This window comes from Talaromyces atroroseus, assembly GCF_001907595.1.
Source record: "Talaromyces atroroseus strain IBT 11181 chromosome Unknown scaffold_5, whole genome shotgun sequence".
Classification (NCBI taxonomy): Eukaryota; Fungi; Ascomycota; class Eurotiomycetes; order Eurotiales; family Trichocomaceae; genus Talaromyces; species Talaromyces atroroseus.
This window is the reverse complement of record NW_017971437.1, coordinates 1,304,563-1,322,005: the sequence shown is the minus strand read 5'-3', so window position 1 is coordinate 1,322,005 and position 17,443 is coordinate 1,304,563. Positions and strand designations below refer to the sequence as shown.

Below are 17,443 nucleotides of genomic sequence, written 5' to 3'. Positions count from 1 at the left end.
CGTCTCGGAATGGACACTAACCCCCCTAAAGCAGGTAGATAGATATCGTTACGACGTTGGCCTAGCACTAGCTCGAAGTATACGCATCGCCTCCTGGCAGTGGGTACGCGCAGTCCGTGTACATGCTGCTAGCCAGGCTATTCGTTGCTAATGCATGCAATGCGTGCCACTGGTGCATTTCTGTTATCTTCCTTTTTCTCTCTTCGATTTAATTATTATCATCTGGTAACTAGGCGTCATGTCCGGCCTACAATTCTACTGCTGTGCGGCAAAGGTTATGGCAAAATTTTCAGGACTTGTTCGATCTTTTCCTGCCGATCTGACAGCTGTCACTGGTCCGTAGTATTTTCTACCAACAAGTTAGTGCGGTGACCTTCTCTAGAGTCTAAGACTAACTAACTGTCTCGGTGTCTCGACTCTACTATCATCCCTGTCTTGTGAGTGGTAGTTAATGCGAGCACATGTCGCAATTTGTACAAGAGATACACAAAAAGCCCAGGCGTTTCCACTTTCCGTCCGTGCTAGCTATCGAATTTGTTGCCCTGGTTTTAGAGTGTCGTCCCCTTGCACCATTTTTAATATATCTTAGACAGCGCAGTTGGCTCGTCTAGACCCTATAGCGAACACAGGCAGCGAACAATGCCCCGTGCAGGGCATGATTCGACTAACACGCTCTGTCCATCACAGAGATCCCCCGGCTATCGATTTCTCCACGTTTGCTGACCACAGACGATCTCATCGACATCATTATGAAGTAGATTAAGGGATCACATCACGTCTTCCTATCCTAGTCCTAAATAGTAATCTCAGCCCCGGACGAGCGGCCCATTTTGGGGGTTCTAGTCGAGCTGCTAGTTTAGTTTCTTTAGTGTGTCTTTGTGCGTCGGTCCACTGAACCAGCCTGTGCATCCCTGCTAGTGCAGAAAGATAAGCAAATCCCTCCGCCACATCCTTCCATTTTCCACGCTGGAAACCAAGTCAATCGGGTGATTGATTGCGGCGTTCTGGCTGCCGGCTCATTTCTCGCGGGCCATTGATGTGGTCTTGAGACTACGGATTGCGAGTTCCTGGAAATCTACAAGTTTGCGGCCGTATACACATTCGGAATCTCTGAGCGATGAAGACGGGAATGTGAGCGGTCGACATTGAACACACGATATCCCAAGACTGCCATGTCTCTCGGTCTTCGCCGCCGCTTTCTACATCGTTACCGTCTCGTTTTCCGTCTATAGATCTATCATTCGAAGAACGCCGTCCGACATCTGCCCTGGTGACCGACTGCAATATGGACAGAGAAAATAATTTTGAACTGGGCCCGCTGGAAACAAAAAGAAGTGTCGCTGTTGACGAAGAGCCGAGCTTGGTTCTCGACGCCTCCCTGAGGAATGGAGCCCCGGTATACGGACATTCTACAGGGTCGAGTGGGAGACGGCAGCTTGATGTGAGTCTTGACAGTGAAAGCGGATATGTGAAGGTGTATTATTCTGATAGGAAACTCTCTCCCTCTCCTTCTATAGCGAAAATTCGATTCCCTCTCCATCCTCGCTCTATCGGTGACACTGCTTTCGTCATGGGAAGGAATGGCAAACACTATTTCGTCAGCGCTGTTGAATGGCGGTCCCTCGTCTTTGGTCTGGGGCGGTCTGCTCTCGCTGACCGGCACAATGGCTCTGGCCTCCTCGCTGGCTGAGATGGCGTCTATTTGCCCTATTGCCGGCGCACAGTATCACTGGACTGCACTATTCGCACCTCCGAGCATCCGACCATTCGTCACCTGGATGCAGGGATGGGTCACGGTCTTTGCATGGCAGGCTGCAACAACGAGCATATTCTTTCTCGTGTCAAAACAGATCCAGGGCTTGATTGTGCTCAACTACCCAACGTATGGCGATTCGCGCTGGCAGGGCACCTTGATAATGTGGGCTGCCACCGCTTTCTCCTTTGCATTCAATGTCTGGGGCATCCGCATCCTGCCACTCATTCAACTCTTTGGTGGCATCTTTCATGTCGTTTTATTCATTGCGCTGTCGGTGCCTTTGATTTTGCTCGCTCCGAGAAGCACGCCGGATTTTGTCTTTGCGACGGTATTGAACGAGGGTGGCTGGAACAGCAATGGCGTGTCTTGGTGTCTCGGCCTCCTTACAGTGACATACTGTTTTATTGGTATGCCCTAAAAAAGCAGGCGTTACAAGATAGTTAACTCCACACACACGATGACTGACTAATCCCCAGGCTTCGATGGCGCCGTTCATATGAGCGAAGAAGTCCGCAACCCTGCGAGGGTCGTACCACAAATCATAGTTCAATCCATTATCATCAATGGAACGATGGCCTTTAGCTTCTTGCTCATCCTACTTTTTTTCTTGAGCAACGTAGAAGCCGTCCTGAACACGCCGACAGGATTCCCCAGCATTCAGATCTTCTACGAAGCAACGAAATCGGTCAAAGCCGCGACCGCCATGCAATGTGCGATCCTGGTAGTTGGGCTAATGTCAAGTATTGGTGTTGTGGCCTCTGTCTCTCGACTGACGTGGGCTTTTGCTCGCGATGGCGGCTTGCCCTTTTCCAAATTTTTTGCTCATGTATGTCTTTACTGGCATTTCCTCCCCCCGCCCCCCAATTTTTTTTGTTTTTTTTTTTCCCTTTTTAAAGTAGAGATAGTAGGCACTAACAAAGATTTGATCTGGACACAGATTGACCGCCGATTCCATGTCCCATTTCGTTCTGTCGGACTCGTTTGTTTTGTTGTCCTTCTCCTATCATTGATCAACATCGGCTCCTCGACTGCGCTTAATGCCATTCTGGCCCTCAGCACATGCTCGCTTTACATATCATACCTAATTCCGATTTTCCTTCTCGTTATTCAACGCCTCAACAAGACCAGCCCTCCTATCCGCTGGGGTCCGTGGACAATGGGGCCCCGATTGGGGTTGGTGGTGAATATCTACGCCATCGTGTTTGGTGTTTTCATTGTCGTCTTCAGTCTGTTTCCCACTGAGCTCCCAGTCACAGCGGGGAATATGAATTATGCTGGCCCGGTGTTTGGGCTCGTGGCTAGTTTATTGGTTGTTGATTGGGTTGTGAGAGGGCGACATCGATTCCAGGGCCCGTTGAAGGACCACATGCAACGAGCAGCGGATGCATAGTTTCTTTCTGTCTTGTTATTTATACCAATTTCCATGCTTCAATGACTTCGGAGTCGGTGGGCCTTTGTTTGTTCATATGTGATATGAGATTTGTAAGTTAGGTAGATAGCACATATTAATCATTTAACGACGGATATGAATTGGCGTTATTTGCCTACACTGAACTTTTAAATATGAATAGGAGCCAAATTGCACGTCTATTTAGGTAGTATTTACAACTTTCGCCTTGAAAGGCGTGTATGGAATATCTATGAACAATTCAAACGGGAAATAACCACCATGTAGCAAGCTTTCAAACTAGTAAAGTCGAGAGTCGTCACGCTTAAATCGTCATGTCGTTAGTGTATGCATATCAAAGAAAGAAAAAATACCCTGATGTCTCTAAAAATCTATAAGCTCAAAAGAAATGCCAGGTCTAAGAAGTAGGAGCTGCAGCAGGTGGCCGATCTGGAGACCGCATTGGCATGCCTATAGGAGAGCTAGCACGGCTAGGGAGACTGGAGATAGATTCAAAGTCATGCTCCTGGAGAATAAGGGCGTATCTGGGATGGCGGAAGAATTTGGGAACCGAGTCCTAATTTCCTATTAGTCTATAGATATAGGCGCGTGCAGTAAACGAAAACATACACTAGCCATGAGCTTGAATACAGTCGATTGAGCAAGCCGGAAGAGACCGACGACCTCTTCCAGAAACTGAGTAGACAGCGGCCCATCACCACCAAGGCCGGTCATTTTTGCAGCAACCCGGTTGCGCAGGCTATGGTCTATGTTCAACTCACAGGGCGAGCCGGGAGCAAGAAAGGCATTGTATAGACCTGCGACACATGTGGTATTACATTAACTCGACGTCTCATACTGACTCGGGAAGAAAAGACAAGCACGCACCGAATGCAGAGGCAAGATGATCTTGCAGTTTCTGAGAGTCTTTTGGCTCGTCCGGAAGTTTTGAACGATTATAGTTGTCAAGATACTCAGTGACATCAAGATAGAATGACAGGTTTTCCTCGCAGAAAGAAGCGCCGAGAAACTCACGGAACAGAAGCCGTAAAGACGGGTCGGTTAGTATATAGTTCAGGCGGGAGGTATTCGAGATATCGGTGCCAGTCGCTGACGTTGTCAACAACGTTGTGCTATTGGACTTGCTGTTTTTGCTCTTGCTGCTGTCGTCTGATACTTGGTCAGATGCCACCCAGCCGCATACTCTCATTGCGCGCGGTGTGAGAGCATATACGGCCTGACGCGTAGGCTGGAAACTTTGAATGGGCTGGCCAGTTTCAGCAGCGTAGGACTTGTCTTCGACAATATTGGTGATTAGTCCATGTTCAATGAACTGCGTGCAGAGTCGGTATGTCTCGCGTTCGTCGATAGTAGTGCAGCAATCCATGAGCCAATTGACGGCCGACTTGCCCGTGAAGGCATACTGGTACTTCCTGCCATTGACTCGTGTTTCTTGCACTCCCTCAACGCCCACGAGCCCGTTCGGGCAATCAGTGCGGTCTTCCCAGTTTGGCATTTCATCGCCTTGGCGGCACGCCTGCGTGCCTGCGAAACGACGAAAGATAACCTCAATTGTTGCCCGGTCAGTCAGCAGCTTGTCTGTCTCTAGATCCCGCTCGAGAATAAGAAGAGTCATCTTGTTGCGCGGTGATTGCAACAGCCTAGTCACATGCACGGCTGTGACACCGTTGCGGTTGCAGAATCGATGCAGCACCGCGATGCCCTTCGGTGTCATTTGACAAACGGTGCTTTTGCTGACACTGAAAGGATTGCTATTCAAGGGTTCCAAGAATCGGGCTTCGATAAAGCTCTGGAATATGGAACGTGCCATTTCCTTGGCCATGGTGAAGGTTGTCGTTGATGTTGTGGTGATGATGCGATTGGGGTCCTTGGGGTCAGGCATGCGGGCTGATTGAGTAAATCGCAGCGAGCTTAGATTGATAATAGCTTCTTCTACGGTGAAGGTAAAGTCGACTTTGAAGAATCGCACTCGGTGCGCGCCGAGATCAAGACTGACCATGAGAGTCGAGAATAGGTCTTTGAAATCCTGGATGGAATTGGTCAGATAATTGTCCCCTGGTATGAAGAAGAGAGACAAGAAAAATACTCTAGTAAACGGCCTGTCTTCGTCTGTCATGCGCATTAGACGCGACGTCGGCTTTCGCACTGTCTCAGTCATGGCGGATGGTTGGGTTGGCAATCAACGCAACCAGGTCGAATTGATCCTATTTCATAAACGTTTATTGATCCTAAAAACAGAAACAAATTCGACCAGACCCATAGATTGAAAGGAACACGTCCAAGTCGGCGAAATGAGTAAAGTAGCCTGCCTGCCCAACTGGGTAGCGCAAGAAGTATGAAGCCGGGGGTTAGAGCAATATTAGCCCCCAATAAGCCACCGACAAAGGAAAAGAGAGACACAAACGCCGGAATACAACTGGGACGATTGGAAAATAAAAATCCGAAAACGACAGGGAAGTTTGAGAAAGCGAAGAGCAAGCGAATTGCTACGTAAAGACGATCAAACGGCGGGCGTTCTTGCCTGAGCAGACAGAGTAAACGGAACAGAGCGGAGAGGGGCACAAATCTCAATTGAACAAGAACTACAAAAAAAAAAAAAAAAAAAAAAAAAAAAAAAAAAAAAAAAAAAACAAAAACATATAAACATAAAAGAGAGTTAAAGTTTCGTCAAGGGGCCATTCACCCACGTGGTGAAAAACGGAGTGCGTATCCGTACAAAGTCGGCCGGCCACTGGAAGGAATAGAAATGCATGGCTAGGGAGATAAGGCGGCGCAGTTCAGCCCAGCCAGGCAGCCCTGTCCTTGCAAGTCTGCACTTCCCTTGCCTAAAACGGTATGTGTGGTTTGGCCCACCGTCAGCGAGGCGTTTATTGCATTGGATATCTCTGCCACGAGATCCACGCTGGATTCTTGGTATGATGCTAAGGATCAAGCCTACGTACGCCGTGACAGCACGGAGTACTCCGAACATATACTACATCCGACCTAGCTCCTACTGCATAGTCATCTCACCATTCCTATAGCAGAGCGAGATTCCACTAGTAGCAGCTGCTAGTGAAGCAGATCGCTCAGAACGCCGGTTGAAATAAGCGAAGAGAGCCCGAAAGCGTTCCCGTCCGGCACGTGCGGAAGCGGGAGAACCACGTGGAAAGCTTGGCCAGGGATGAGTATTGTTTTCTGTGGTGGTGGTGGTGTTGTGTTATGATGCATTACTATCAAGTAGGTTTTTTCAGGGTGTAGCATATGCGAGTGTAGAGTGAGAATTTAGTAAATAGAGTTGCAAGATCTGGAGAGGGTCCTCGTCGGTGGACCATCCTATATCGCTAAATACTAATAATCCCCATTTATTCCGTAGAGCGAATAATATATTCTATGTGGAATTTTGTCGGACATACTTTGTATGCAACCCAGTAGCAACAACGACGCTTTTTCCATCCTTCATCTTGCTAATCTCAACTGACAGGAACGCAAGCGTGCCACCCATTTTCAAGGACCGTCCACTAATCTCCAGGATTTCCCCTTCCGCTGCACTAGCCAGGTATGAGACGTGAATGTCGGTGCTCACCCCCGTGTATGTCGACCCATAGCTAGCAATGAACCTGCAACCCAATCCACGATACACGCAGTCAAGGCCCCGTGCAAACCGCCCTTGGAGTTGGTGTGGCTTTTGTCCACTTGGAGACGGGCGTGGATGGTGCCCTCGGAAGCATCTTCGATGGTGACGTTGGCTAGGAGGAGGGCGTAGATGGGGCTGTTGGCCCGTTGAGTTTGCCAGACATTCTGGACGTGGCTGAGTACAGAAGACATTGTGAATAAATAATAATGAAGATAATGAGGAAATCCACCTTGTTGCGCCGTTGATATATATAGTCGGAGCGGCGAGCCTCCGAGAATTCGGATCCGCTCCGTGTATACTTATACATGAGGTTGTGAACAATAAGTGTACAATTTATTCTGTACTATCTGAGCTGCCCATTCTCCCCTTTTCCTTAGGACTGTGCTGACTCTGAAATCAGCCGCCAGCCCGCTTAGACTAGATGGTAACTTGCGCTTATCACTGGTCTCGTTTGCCGTCGCATACAGCGTTCGTTTGCAGAGAAACTTCTTAAGATGAGCCGATGCTATCGTGAACATCTGGACGAAGTCAAACTGTTTGCATAATGTACCTAGGTAGATATTGTGATTCGATTGAACCCCCTAAATAACTCTTATATTCGCTACATGGGTAGATTTTTGAGAGCATCGGATAATAACCCGCCGGCGGATGTTTGCCGCCTATATCTCGTTCTATCACTAACATTCCCTACGGCCATTCTCTCCTCCGATCCAGACTTGTCCGTCCTCGAATATGATGGTAAGAGTAAGGACGGATACATTTTGAGGCCTTCAAGATCTGCATCTCTCCACATTTCCCCGCAGTCAACAACTTAGGAAGCGGTTGCGTTCGGATAGCATCCATCTTTACTACTTTCGCTACCGCCCGAGCAGAGATTCCGTCTGTATAAGAGAGCAAAAGTTTCTTAACTGCTTCAGATCTGCAAATATGAATCCTACTCCCATGGAGAACGCAGACTACAACCTGCAAGAGCCCATCATCGCCACGACGGGACTACGGCGAGGACTTACATCGTATGGGGATGCCCACTTCTCGTTATTCTTGCGCAAGGTCTTCATCAAAGCCCTGGGATACTCGGAAGATGCTCTTTCGCGTCCGATTATCGGCATCATCAATACTGGCTCGGGCTTCAATCCCTGCCACGGTAATGTGCCTCAACTAATTGAAGCTGCCAAGCGAGGCATTCATCTCCATGGCGGTATTGCCATTGACTTTCCTACTATTAGTCTCCACGAGAGTTTCTCGCACCCAACTAGCATGTTTCTGCGGAATCTCATGAGCATGGACACGGAAGAGATGATTCGTGCCCAACCTGTTGACGCTTGCATCATGATTGGGGGTAGGTGTCAATTCCTATGACCATGACCATAACATGTCATGCGCTAACACGAAAGGGGAAAAAAAAATCAGGCTGTGACAAGACAGTTCCAGCTCAAATCATGGGCGGAATTTCTGCGAATAAGCCAGTCTTGCCTCTTTTGACAGGGCCAATGATGCCAGGTAGTCACAGAGGGAAGCGACTCGGAGCTTGTACCGACTGTAGGAATAACTGGGCATCCTACCGAGCCGGGCAAATAGACATGGAAGAGATTGGAGCTATCAACGAAGAGCTAGCACCGACAATAGGCACCTGCGGAGTGATGGGGACCGCCAGCACCATGGCTTGTATCACGGCAGCATTAGGTCTGATTCCTCTGCAAGGCGCTTCTGCTCCCGCTGTGTCTGCTGGAAGGCTTCGGATCGCGGAGCAGACTGGTGCAAACGCTGTTGCTGCCGCTATCAATCAACGAACACCCCAGAATATACTTTCGGTGGACTCATTCTATAACGCTGCCGTTGTGCTCCAGGCTATTGGCGGATCAACGAATGCCATGGTACATCTCATGGCGATTATCAATCGCCACCCAGCTGTAAGTGGATCCATAGATTTGGCCATGCTTGACGAAGTTGGTCGCAAGACACCACTTTTGGTCGATTTGAAGCCCAGTGGCGACAACTATATGACGGACTTCCACAACGCTGGTGGCATGCTTTGTCTTTTGCACCGCTTGCGGCCCTTGCTCCGGGAATCAGCAATGACCATTACGGGAGAGACGTTGGGTGAGGTGCTGGATAAGAATCCGTTTCGAGACTTTGCATTTTCGCGCAGTATTATTCGAACGCTCTCTACTCCTCTCCACCCCAGTTCCTCGCTGGTTGTTGTACGGGGCAATATCGCACCCAACGGGGCTGTGTGCAAAGCATCAGCATCCAAGGACAAACGACTTCTGAATCACCGAGGACCCGCGGTGGTTTTTGAAAATTCTCAAGACCTTGCATTGCGTTTAGATGATCCCGATCTCGCCGTGACTTCGGATTCGGTGCTCGTCTTGAAAGGAATCGGTCCGATTGGGAACCCCGGCATGCCTGAGGCGGGCTTGATCCCCATCCCTCGCAAATTGGCCGCCCAGGGGGTCACAGACATGCTTCGAATATCGGATGGACGCATGTCGGGCACAGCTGGGGGCACTATCATTCTACACGTTTCGCCAGAATCTGCTATTCCGGACTCGCCCTTTGGTGTCATTGAGACGGGTGATATCATAGTCTGTGACGTCGAGAATCGTTTGTTGCGATTGGATATCGGCGACGAGGACTTGCAGCGACGGATTGCAGAACGTCGCCAGAAGCTTGAAACTGGCACGGATTCAGCGTGGAATGCAAGGAGTGCCAGACGGGGATATCGTGGTCTCTACGAACGAGAGGTCAATCAGGCGCATGATGGCGCAGATTTCAGCTTCCTCACCGCGAGGGGGCCGGCTTGATATGAATGCCTTTATGTAAATCTTGCCGCATCAAAGTCAAAGTCGATGCCGACAATGATATTGTTTCAAGCTGAGTAAGCTATGAGAAAAAACTTTTTCATAATATTTCGCCTCCGGACCCAGCCCTAGTCAATTCTAATCGTAATCCATGGATCTATCCGCCAACAAAACCGTAGACTAGTATGTTTTTTTTATTGCTGAGTTTACCAGCTACGTGAATACTAAATAGAGTTTGTACTTTATAGGAGATAGAGTTGCGAGGATTTTGGGAAGGGTCCTGTCGGTGGATCTGTAAGCTTTCTTTAGATTTTTCAAGGTTACTTACTGATGCTGTAGCTATACCAAGGTATGATTCTACATTGATCCAGACTAAATCTAAGAACTGACTGACTATTACTATCAGAACAATAAATATGATATGAATACATACATGGCTATAAAAAAAAATACATGGACTCCAATAAAATCGTAATAGTTTGGCTTCTTGAGAATGGATCTGGTGGATTTGATGACCCGAGGTTCGGGGTGTGCTCATACGGGGTAGCGGAACTATATAATTATCCGCTATAAAGATCCGTTCCAAGAAGTTTGGTGCTTATAGCAAGGTATTCTCCGGCCCCTAAGAATTTTTCGTACGTAATTGCAGTTGCGTGCAAATTTTCAAGCCTCCAAAAAAGAGGGAAAAAAGAAAAAATCAATAACTCAGTACGCCTAGAATAAAATACAAACAGAAGAGAGAAAGAAAAAAAAAAGAAAAAAAAAAAAAAAAAAAAAAAAAAACAAATTTGGGCAAGAGTATTACGACGTGAAATGCGTAGCCTGAAGCAGGCCACAGCACCACATATTGACTATAGAATAGTCATATTAATGGCTCGCATGTAACCTCAATCATCGGTTGACAGGCCAGCAGCTTCGTACCAAGGTCAGTCCACTATGGCGCAAGCTCGCGTGCCGATAGCGTCAGCCATGCTTCAAATACAAAAAATTTTCCGCCGTTCTTCAGCTCGTCTCGTCTCGTCTCGTCAACATGTCAATCGTGCTGCAAGCATAGCTAGCTGCTGCGACGCAAACATGGCTTCGGAGATCGAGGGCAAGAGCGCCTATGCCAGCAATGAGGTGCCCATTCCCAAGAGCCAGCTGGACCTCAATGTGGGCGGTCGTGGGCCTACACAGCGTCGTCTTCGCAGCTACCAAATCTCCATGATTGGCCTGACCAGCGGCCTGGGAACGGGTCTTTTCGTCGGAACAGGTGCTGCTTACGCCAAATCCGGCCCAGCTGGCTTGTTGCTCGCCTTCATCATCGTGGGATTTGTGCTTTGGTGTGTGATGCAGAGTATTGCAGAGCTGGCTACTTTACTGCCTACTGCAGGCTCCTTTCCACACTGGGCCACGCGTTTCATTGACCCTGCAGTCGGGTTTTCGCTTGCCATTTCCTACACATATTGCTACACCATTGCCATCGCGTCCGAGGCTTCGGCTGCTGCTGTGGTCGTTTCGTACTGGACGACGCTGACCCCGGCTGTGGTGATTACGGTTGGCCTGGCCCTTATTCTGGCCATTAATTTGTCAGATGTGCGCTTCTACGGTGACGCCGAAGTTATTAGCGGCTCGATCAAGATGCTCTGCTTTCTTGGGCTGATTATCGTGTCGATTGTCATCACAGCTGGAGGCGCTCCAAACCACGAAGCGATTGGGTTTCGTTACTGGCATAACCCCGGCGCATGGACAAACTACAACGGCATCACGGGTCCAACGGGCCATTTCCTCGGCTTTCTGTCGTCCTTCGTCAACGCTTCTTTCAGCTTCATCGGTGTCGAGACGGTGGTCATTGCTGCTGCCGAGGCCGTTGATCCCCATCGAGCAATCCCCAAGGCCGCTCGACGAGTAACCTACCGCATCGGAGTTTTCTATATTCTTGGTGCTTTAATGATTGGATTGATTGTGAGCTGGAAAGACCCATCTCTGACCTCAGGCAGCGGAAACGCCAACAGCTCGCCATTTGTCATAGCCATTAAGGAGGCCGGCATCAGTGCCCTGCCGTCGATTGTCAATGCTTGCATTCTCGTGGCTGCCTGGTCGGCCGGCAACTCATACTGCTGGGTTGGGTCTCGCATGATTGTGGCCATGACCACGGATCATTACCTGCCGCAGATCTTTGGACGAGTGACTCGAAGGGGTGTCCCATATGTGGCCGTCATTACTGCCTGGTTGTTCGGTCCGCTGGCCTATCTCAGTGAGTATCTCTTCAAAAGTTTCCCCCCAAATGCGAAACCGCAGCAAGCTTCTAACAGTTCAAAACTAGGTCTTGGATCTGGCGGCCCTGCACAGGCTTTCACCTGGCTCCTGAATCTTAGTACGGTCGCTGGCTTGATTGCTTGGGCCACGCTATCTTTGTGCTACATTCGCTTTTATGCTGCCCTCAAAGCACAGGGAATCAGCCGCGACAGTCTTCCCTGGAAGTCGCCGTTCCAGCCCTATACAGCCTGGGTAGGATTCGTTGGGTCTACTATCATCGTTCTTGTGTCTGGCTTTTCCGTCTTCTTGAAGGGGAATTGGTCTGGATCCAGCTTCGTCGCGTCGTACGTGGGCATCCCGATTTTTATCGTGCCTATTATTTTCTGGAAGGTTTTTAAGCGGACTAAGGTTGGTATCTCTACTGAATGCTTTATCAATTATAGTATAAAAACTGATCGTTGAATGTAGTTTGAGCGTGCTTCTACGATCGACCTGTATACTGGCCGTTTGGAAGATGGCGAAATCGAGATTTTGAAGCCGGATACATTCTGGCAGAAAGCATTGGATTTTGTCTTCTAAAAAAATTAGTTCAGTTACAATGGGATGGAATTAATGTATGAGTATATAGCAGAAATGGAGCAATATTTATCTTCCATAGACGACTCGTGGTGGCATCTCTTCAACGGCAGTTGCCATACTTCGCCTATGCCACACAGCAAGCATTTAACATTGCCTCCTACCTGGATACATGTAAGTTTCCCATACGATGGCAAAAACACAAAATCAGGATACAAAAAAACACGATCCATAGAAATTCATCGCAAGCGGCATTCCTCTACATTGACGCCTGCATGTCGTCATGAAATATTCGCCACAACGGTGTCTATGAAATAATCCTCACATTGCTTTCCTAGGTACATCCAAGTAAATTCAAGCTCTATCACATCTAGTAACACCTTGTAGCTTGCAACTGAATAATGGCGCTCGTCTTACAAGCCTACACCTTTGCCCAGCAATATGTCGCCTCGTGTCTTCATCCCACGCCAACAAAAAGCCCGATGGGCCTGAAGCTCGGCGTCATATCAACTGCTCAGATCAACCCTGCGGCGAGTATGTTCTAGCCTTTATGGCATTCAAGACGAATCGGAAATCAAGAAATTGAACTCGCTAACGCTGATTCAAGTCATTCATCCTGCCGAAACCCATCCGGATGTGATTCTCCACGGGATTGCCTCTCGCGATATCAACGTTGCGAAACAGGCGGCTCAGAAGTACCATTTTAAAAAAGCCTACGGCTCGTACCAGGACCTTTTAGATGACCCCGACATTGACATTGTGTACATCTCAACGCCGAACGGGATGCATTATGAATGGGCAGCCAAATCTCTGAAAGCCGGAAAGCACGTACTGTGTGAGAAGCCATTTACTTCGAATGCGGATGAAGCGCATAGATTGGTCGAGCTGGCAAAGGAGAGAAATCTGGTTTGCGAGGAGGCGGTATGTTTTGCCTAAAGTCTTTTGAGGGAGCGATCTTTATTTATGACATTGCTGTTTCAGTTCCACTGGCAATTCCATCCGGCGGCCCATCTGTTTCGAGAGATTCTCGATTCGCGTAAACATGGTCGTGTACTGCGAACCAGTGCTGTCATGACTGCTAGTCCCGGTGTTCCAGATGGGGATATCAGATGGCAATATGAACTAGCTGGTGGGACACCCACACACACCCACACGATCCTTGTTTTATATGTCATTTAATAACAATACTGACGTTGCAGTCTAGGCGGCTCCTCTATGGACATGACTTATGCTTTGTCCTTCACTCGCTTTGCCGTCCACGGATCCAATCTGAAGGAAATCCAATCAGCTGTTGCCCGGCCGTATGCGCACGACATGCGAGTCGATGAAGCAATGCACTCCTTGCTTCTTTTCGAGGACCCCTCGGACGGCCATCTAATCCAAAGCCGGATCTACACAGACATGGCCCGGCAGTGGGCCATCAAGAAGATCCTACCGCGCATATGGGAACTGCCATCAATCGAAGTCGAGACTGACAAGGCAATCATCTACTTCTACAATGCCATGATGCCGCATTTGTACCACTACATTTCCATCACGGACAAGATGACCGGCAAGACCAAATACGAGAAACAGTACCAAGGCGGGCCATGCTGGGGGGAGGCCTGGACTACAGGCGGCAAAGGCGGCAAGTCGTACTGGAGCACATACCGCTACCAGTTAGAAGCGTTTACGGAAAAAGTGCGAGGCAAGAATGTGCCGTATTGGATTTCGGGCGAGGAGAGTATTGCGCAGATGGAAGCTATCGATGCCATTTACAAGGCAGCTGGACTGCCTGTGAGGCCCTCGCTTGCCTCGCTTGCGACCAAAGCTTGAGTTTGACTGTCTATGTAACTACTCTCGCACTTTTACCTACATTTACGGATGTAACATGTACATGCACTGGATCGCCTCCGGTTTACCCCTTGCCGCCTTTACTAAGTAGAATAATACAGTGAGCAAGCTCAAGCACTGCCAAGCAGATCTTCCCAAGTCAAGTTTGCAGGCATGAGGTAGGGAATTTGCCCGTACAAATTCTTATGCTCCGGGAAAATCTCATATATGGTGATTAAGTGTGACTTGTAAGCTCGGACAAAAGGTAGTATTAGGAAACCACTCTTTAGACAGCTTGATTGCATCAAGAAGACCCGCAGATGTGGTGCCACAATCATCAATCTTTTTAAGTAAAAGCCAAGGCTTATAGATCGCGTTTTTCCATATTGGGGTTATAGACTACCATGTATCTGCCTATAGTGGACAAGGCCGGACGCTTTAAACTTGGAAGTATCTTTTCAAGGGTTGATCACAATGTTTTGTGCAGGGCACAATGGGACCAGTCTACTGCTTGAAGGTTAGACTGGGGGGGGGGGCGTGAGCGTCCCTTAAGCTCCAGTCCATCGACACATAGCGTTGCCGATCCAGTCAATAGATCGCGGGTTATTTACTGCCTGAAGCCCTAAAATCTCGTTTTCTCCACGCCCGGTCGCACTCAAAATAAGCTCTTCCAGTTGACGGGAAATTGCTTCGCAATGTGATAGGTCTATGAAGGAGACGAGCATGAAAATTTTCCTCTTTTGCATGGCCAGGAAGAGATGCAAGATGCAGAGGTATTAATAAGGTCCATGCGGCCGCCATCAAGCCGCGAAATAAAAATGAAAGGGGAAAAACAAAAAAAGGAACTGAATATATGCCACCCAACTCTGTTTACTTTCGTTCGGTATTCCAAATTGCGGAGGAACTATAATAGCAATAGCAGCAGCAGCTATGGGGTCCAGCCTCCGACTCAGTGCACGCTCCAGCGCGGCGGCCATCTCCATCACTCCGGTCACTATCTGGTGGGCAGTATGGGCAGGCGTTTGGACTATTGCCGTCCTGTGCGGCATGGCCTACCTAATCATTCATCGCAACATGCCTCCGGTCCGAATCCGCGGGCTCGGACTCTGTCTATCGGCCATTGTCTGCCTTCATTTGTACTGGGGTATCGTTCAATTCGGGCTGATGATTGGCGCCATCATGCCGGACAATGCTCAGTATTGGATGATGGGCACGTGGCTGCCGTGTGGCATTGCCCTGTTTCACGGCTATAACACTCGTTTTCTATATGTTGCCAGGATGCAGAAGAAATACGCTCAGTATGGGCATCGGCTTTTCAAACCATCTGTTGAAATGCGGACCAAGAAGAAGACCGATTTAGTCGCTCGTTTCCGAGCGCTGGACTACACCACGAAGATCATACTGTTCGTTGGAGCCGGAAGTTTTATTCAGGTCAGTTGGGATTCACTGTGCATACACTACGCGCATGCATGAAGTTTGAACCAAATATTAACCTTTCATTAGGTGTTCCTCACCACGCTCATGTATCTCATTTCCCGAAAGTGGCATAGCTCCTGGGGAATTCCTGGCACAGAGGTCAACGGCGGCGCTGAGATGAGGATGAAAGCCGACGAGGGCTGGGGCTGGGAATGGTAAGAACACCTTATTCTGGGTTCGGGAAGTTGTCCTGATTATATATGATTTGCAGGTGGCCGAGTCTGTTCTGGCAGTTCTTCTGGTCTTGGGTCATTGCGCCCATCACTCTGTGGAAATCTCGCAACATCCGAGATACACAGGGCTGGCGATTTCAGACCATTGGCTGTGCGATCGCCAATCTCCATGGTACTCCGATGTTCCTCATCGCCGTTTATGTTCCTGGTATGGCGGTGGTGAACCAGTACTGGCTGCCTGCTCAATGGATTTGTCTTTCAATCCTATTCATTGAAACCTTCACCATCTTCCTTCCCTGCTGGGAAGTCATGCGCCATCAATCTCTCCGCCAAGAGACATTGGACTCGATCACACGATGGGAGAAAAAGACCAAAGCCTCCGGCCACTCGGAAATCAAGTCTATGAAATCCGAATCCACGCTGGTCGCATCCCTATGGGGCGGGAAATCAGTCAACGAATCCATCAAATCAAACGATTCTGGCGACAGTATCCTGACCATGGGTGCTCTGGAGCATGTTCTGGAACGCAATCCCGCACCGCTGCTGGAGTTCTCAGCTCTACGTGAGTTTTCCGGCGAGAACATTGCCTTTTTGACCAGCGTGGCGGAGTGGAAGCGCTCTCTGCTAGATATTCTTGCAGACGGCCCTACAGACAAGGGCTTGCTCCGCGAACATTTCAACATTGCCTTGCACCTATACGCCCACTTCATCAGCGCGCGCTATGCCGAGTTCCCACTAAATCTTTCCTCTCAGACTCTCAAGAAGTTGGGCGATATTTTCGAGCAGCCTACTCAACACATTTACGGTGACCAGCACGGGAAAAGTAACAGTGTCACTCCTTTTGACGACGATTTCACTAGTGATTCCCTCTCTTCGGCCGACTCTTCCACGCAGTCTTCGCGGACGGAGAAGGCGGGAAATCAGTCAAAGTTATACTGGGGCGAGATCCCAGAGTCTTTTAATTCAACTGTATTTGATGATGCCGAGGCAAGCATCAAGTATCTTGTTCTTACCAACACATGGCCAAAGTTCATCAAGGACCGCCGGGAGTCACTTGCTTCTCTTGAGAGACTCTGCATGGAGGAATAAACACTCGCTTCACTGTCTGTTTCATTTCTAATTTATTCTTATGATATATATATCCTATGCTGAAATTTTGATTTCATTGTATCGTCATTATACCCCTGCTTTACTTTTCCAATGTTTATATTACCTGATTACACGAATATAATAACTACGACGGATTATTCTTTTCTTTCCTGCTCAGATTACGCTACGACTAGGACATAACAGTTGACGATCACATCGAAATACACGGCCATTTATATTCCATCTGCTGCTTCATTCTGTAGGAATTGCATACAGAGTAGTCAATCGAGAAAAGAAAAAAAGAAAAAGAGAAAGAAGAGAAAGGTATACTTCCTTTGCTCTGATTGGCTGGCTCTTGTTTCGACAATTGTGATTGGCCGAGTCGTCTTTAGAGATCTCTGATTGGCCCAAATTGCCAGCTCCACCAGCAGCTTGTGGTTGACGTTATCAATTCTGTCCAAGTATCCAACGCTTGATGCTATGCTTTGAAATCATTTC

General features: G+C 48.6%; 7 protein-coding genes across 7 annotated transcripts; 5 read left to right on the top strand and 2 right to left on the bottom strand.

Moving 5' to 3' along the window:
• Positions 1 to 1,285: 1,285 nt before the first annotated feature.
• UA08_04916 (hypothetical protein) lies at positions 1,286 to 3,146 on the top strand (the record flags this gene model as incomplete). The annotated part of the gene is made up of 4 exons (XM_020267238.1): positions 1,286 to 1,441; positions 1,518 to 2,163; positions 2,233 to 2,582; positions 2,694 to 3,146. The coding sequence occupies 4 exons, from the start codon at positions 1,286 to 1,288 to the stop codon at positions 3,144 to 3,146; spliced, it is 1,605 nt and encodes a 534-aa protein (XP_020120031.1).
• Positions 3,147 to 3,561: 415 nt separating this feature from the next.
• On the bottom strand, positions 3,562 to 5,322 carry UA08_04915 (Developmental regulator flbA; the record flags this gene model as incomplete). Its single annotated transcript, XM_020267236.1, has 3 exons — positions 3,562 to 3,720; positions 3,774 to 3,961; positions 4,032 to 5,322. The coding sequence occupies 3 exons, from the start codon at positions 5,320 to 5,322 to the stop codon at positions 3,562 to 3,564; spliced, it is 1,638 nt and encodes a 545-aa protein (XP_020120030.1).
• A 1,212-nt stretch (positions 5,323 to 6,534) lies between these two features.
• On the bottom strand, positions 6,535 to 6,971 carry UA08_04914 (hypothetical protein; the record flags this gene model as incomplete). The annotated part of the gene is made up of 2 exons (XM_020267235.1): positions 6,535 to 6,694; positions 6,730 to 6,971. 2 exons carry the CDS (start codon positions 6,969 to 6,971, stop codon positions 6,535 to 6,537), a joined length of 402 nt encoding a protein of 133 aa, XP_020120033.1.
• Positions 6,972 to 7,707: 736 nt separating this feature from the next.
• Positions 7,708 to 9,584, top strand: UA08_04913 (hypothetical protein; the record flags this gene model as incomplete). Its single annotated transcript, XM_020267234.1, has 2 exons — positions 7,708 to 8,119; positions 8,191 to 9,584. 2 exons carry the CDS (start codon positions 7,708 to 7,710, stop codon positions 9,582 to 9,584), a joined length of 1,806 nt encoding a protein of 601 aa, XP_020120032.1.
• A 1,071-nt stretch (positions 9,585 to 10,655) lies between these two features.
• UA08_04912 (hypothetical protein) lies at positions 10,656 to 12,398 on the top strand (the record flags this gene model as incomplete). Its single annotated transcript, XM_020267233.1, has 2 exons — positions 10,656 to 12,227; positions 12,288 to 12,398. The coding sequence occupies 2 exons, from the start codon at positions 10,656 to 10,658 to the stop codon at positions 12,396 to 12,398; spliced, it is 1,683 nt and encodes a 560-aa protein (XP_020120035.1).
• Positions 12,399 to 12,796: 398 nt separating this feature from the next.
• UA08_04911 (hypothetical protein) lies at positions 12,797 to 14,210 on the top strand (the record flags this gene model as incomplete). Its single annotated transcript, XM_020267232.1, has 4 exons — positions 12,797 to 12,929; positions 13,003 to 13,316; positions 13,377 to 13,524; positions 13,600 to 14,210. 4 exons carry the CDS (start codon positions 12,797 to 12,799, stop codon positions 14,208 to 14,210), a joined length of 1,206 nt encoding a protein of 401 aa, XP_020120034.1.
• Positions 14,211 to 15,137: 927 nt separating this feature from the next.
• On the top strand, positions 15,138 to 16,945 carry UA08_04910 (hypothetical protein; the record flags this gene model as incomplete). The annotated part of the gene is made up of 3 exons (XM_020267231.1): positions 15,138 to 15,638; positions 15,711 to 15,838; positions 15,895 to 16,945. The coding sequence occupies 3 exons, from the start codon at positions 15,138 to 15,140 to the stop codon at positions 16,943 to 16,945; spliced, it is 1,680 nt and encodes a 559-aa protein (XP_020120037.1).
• Positions 16,946 to 17,443: the final 498 nt, after the last annotated feature.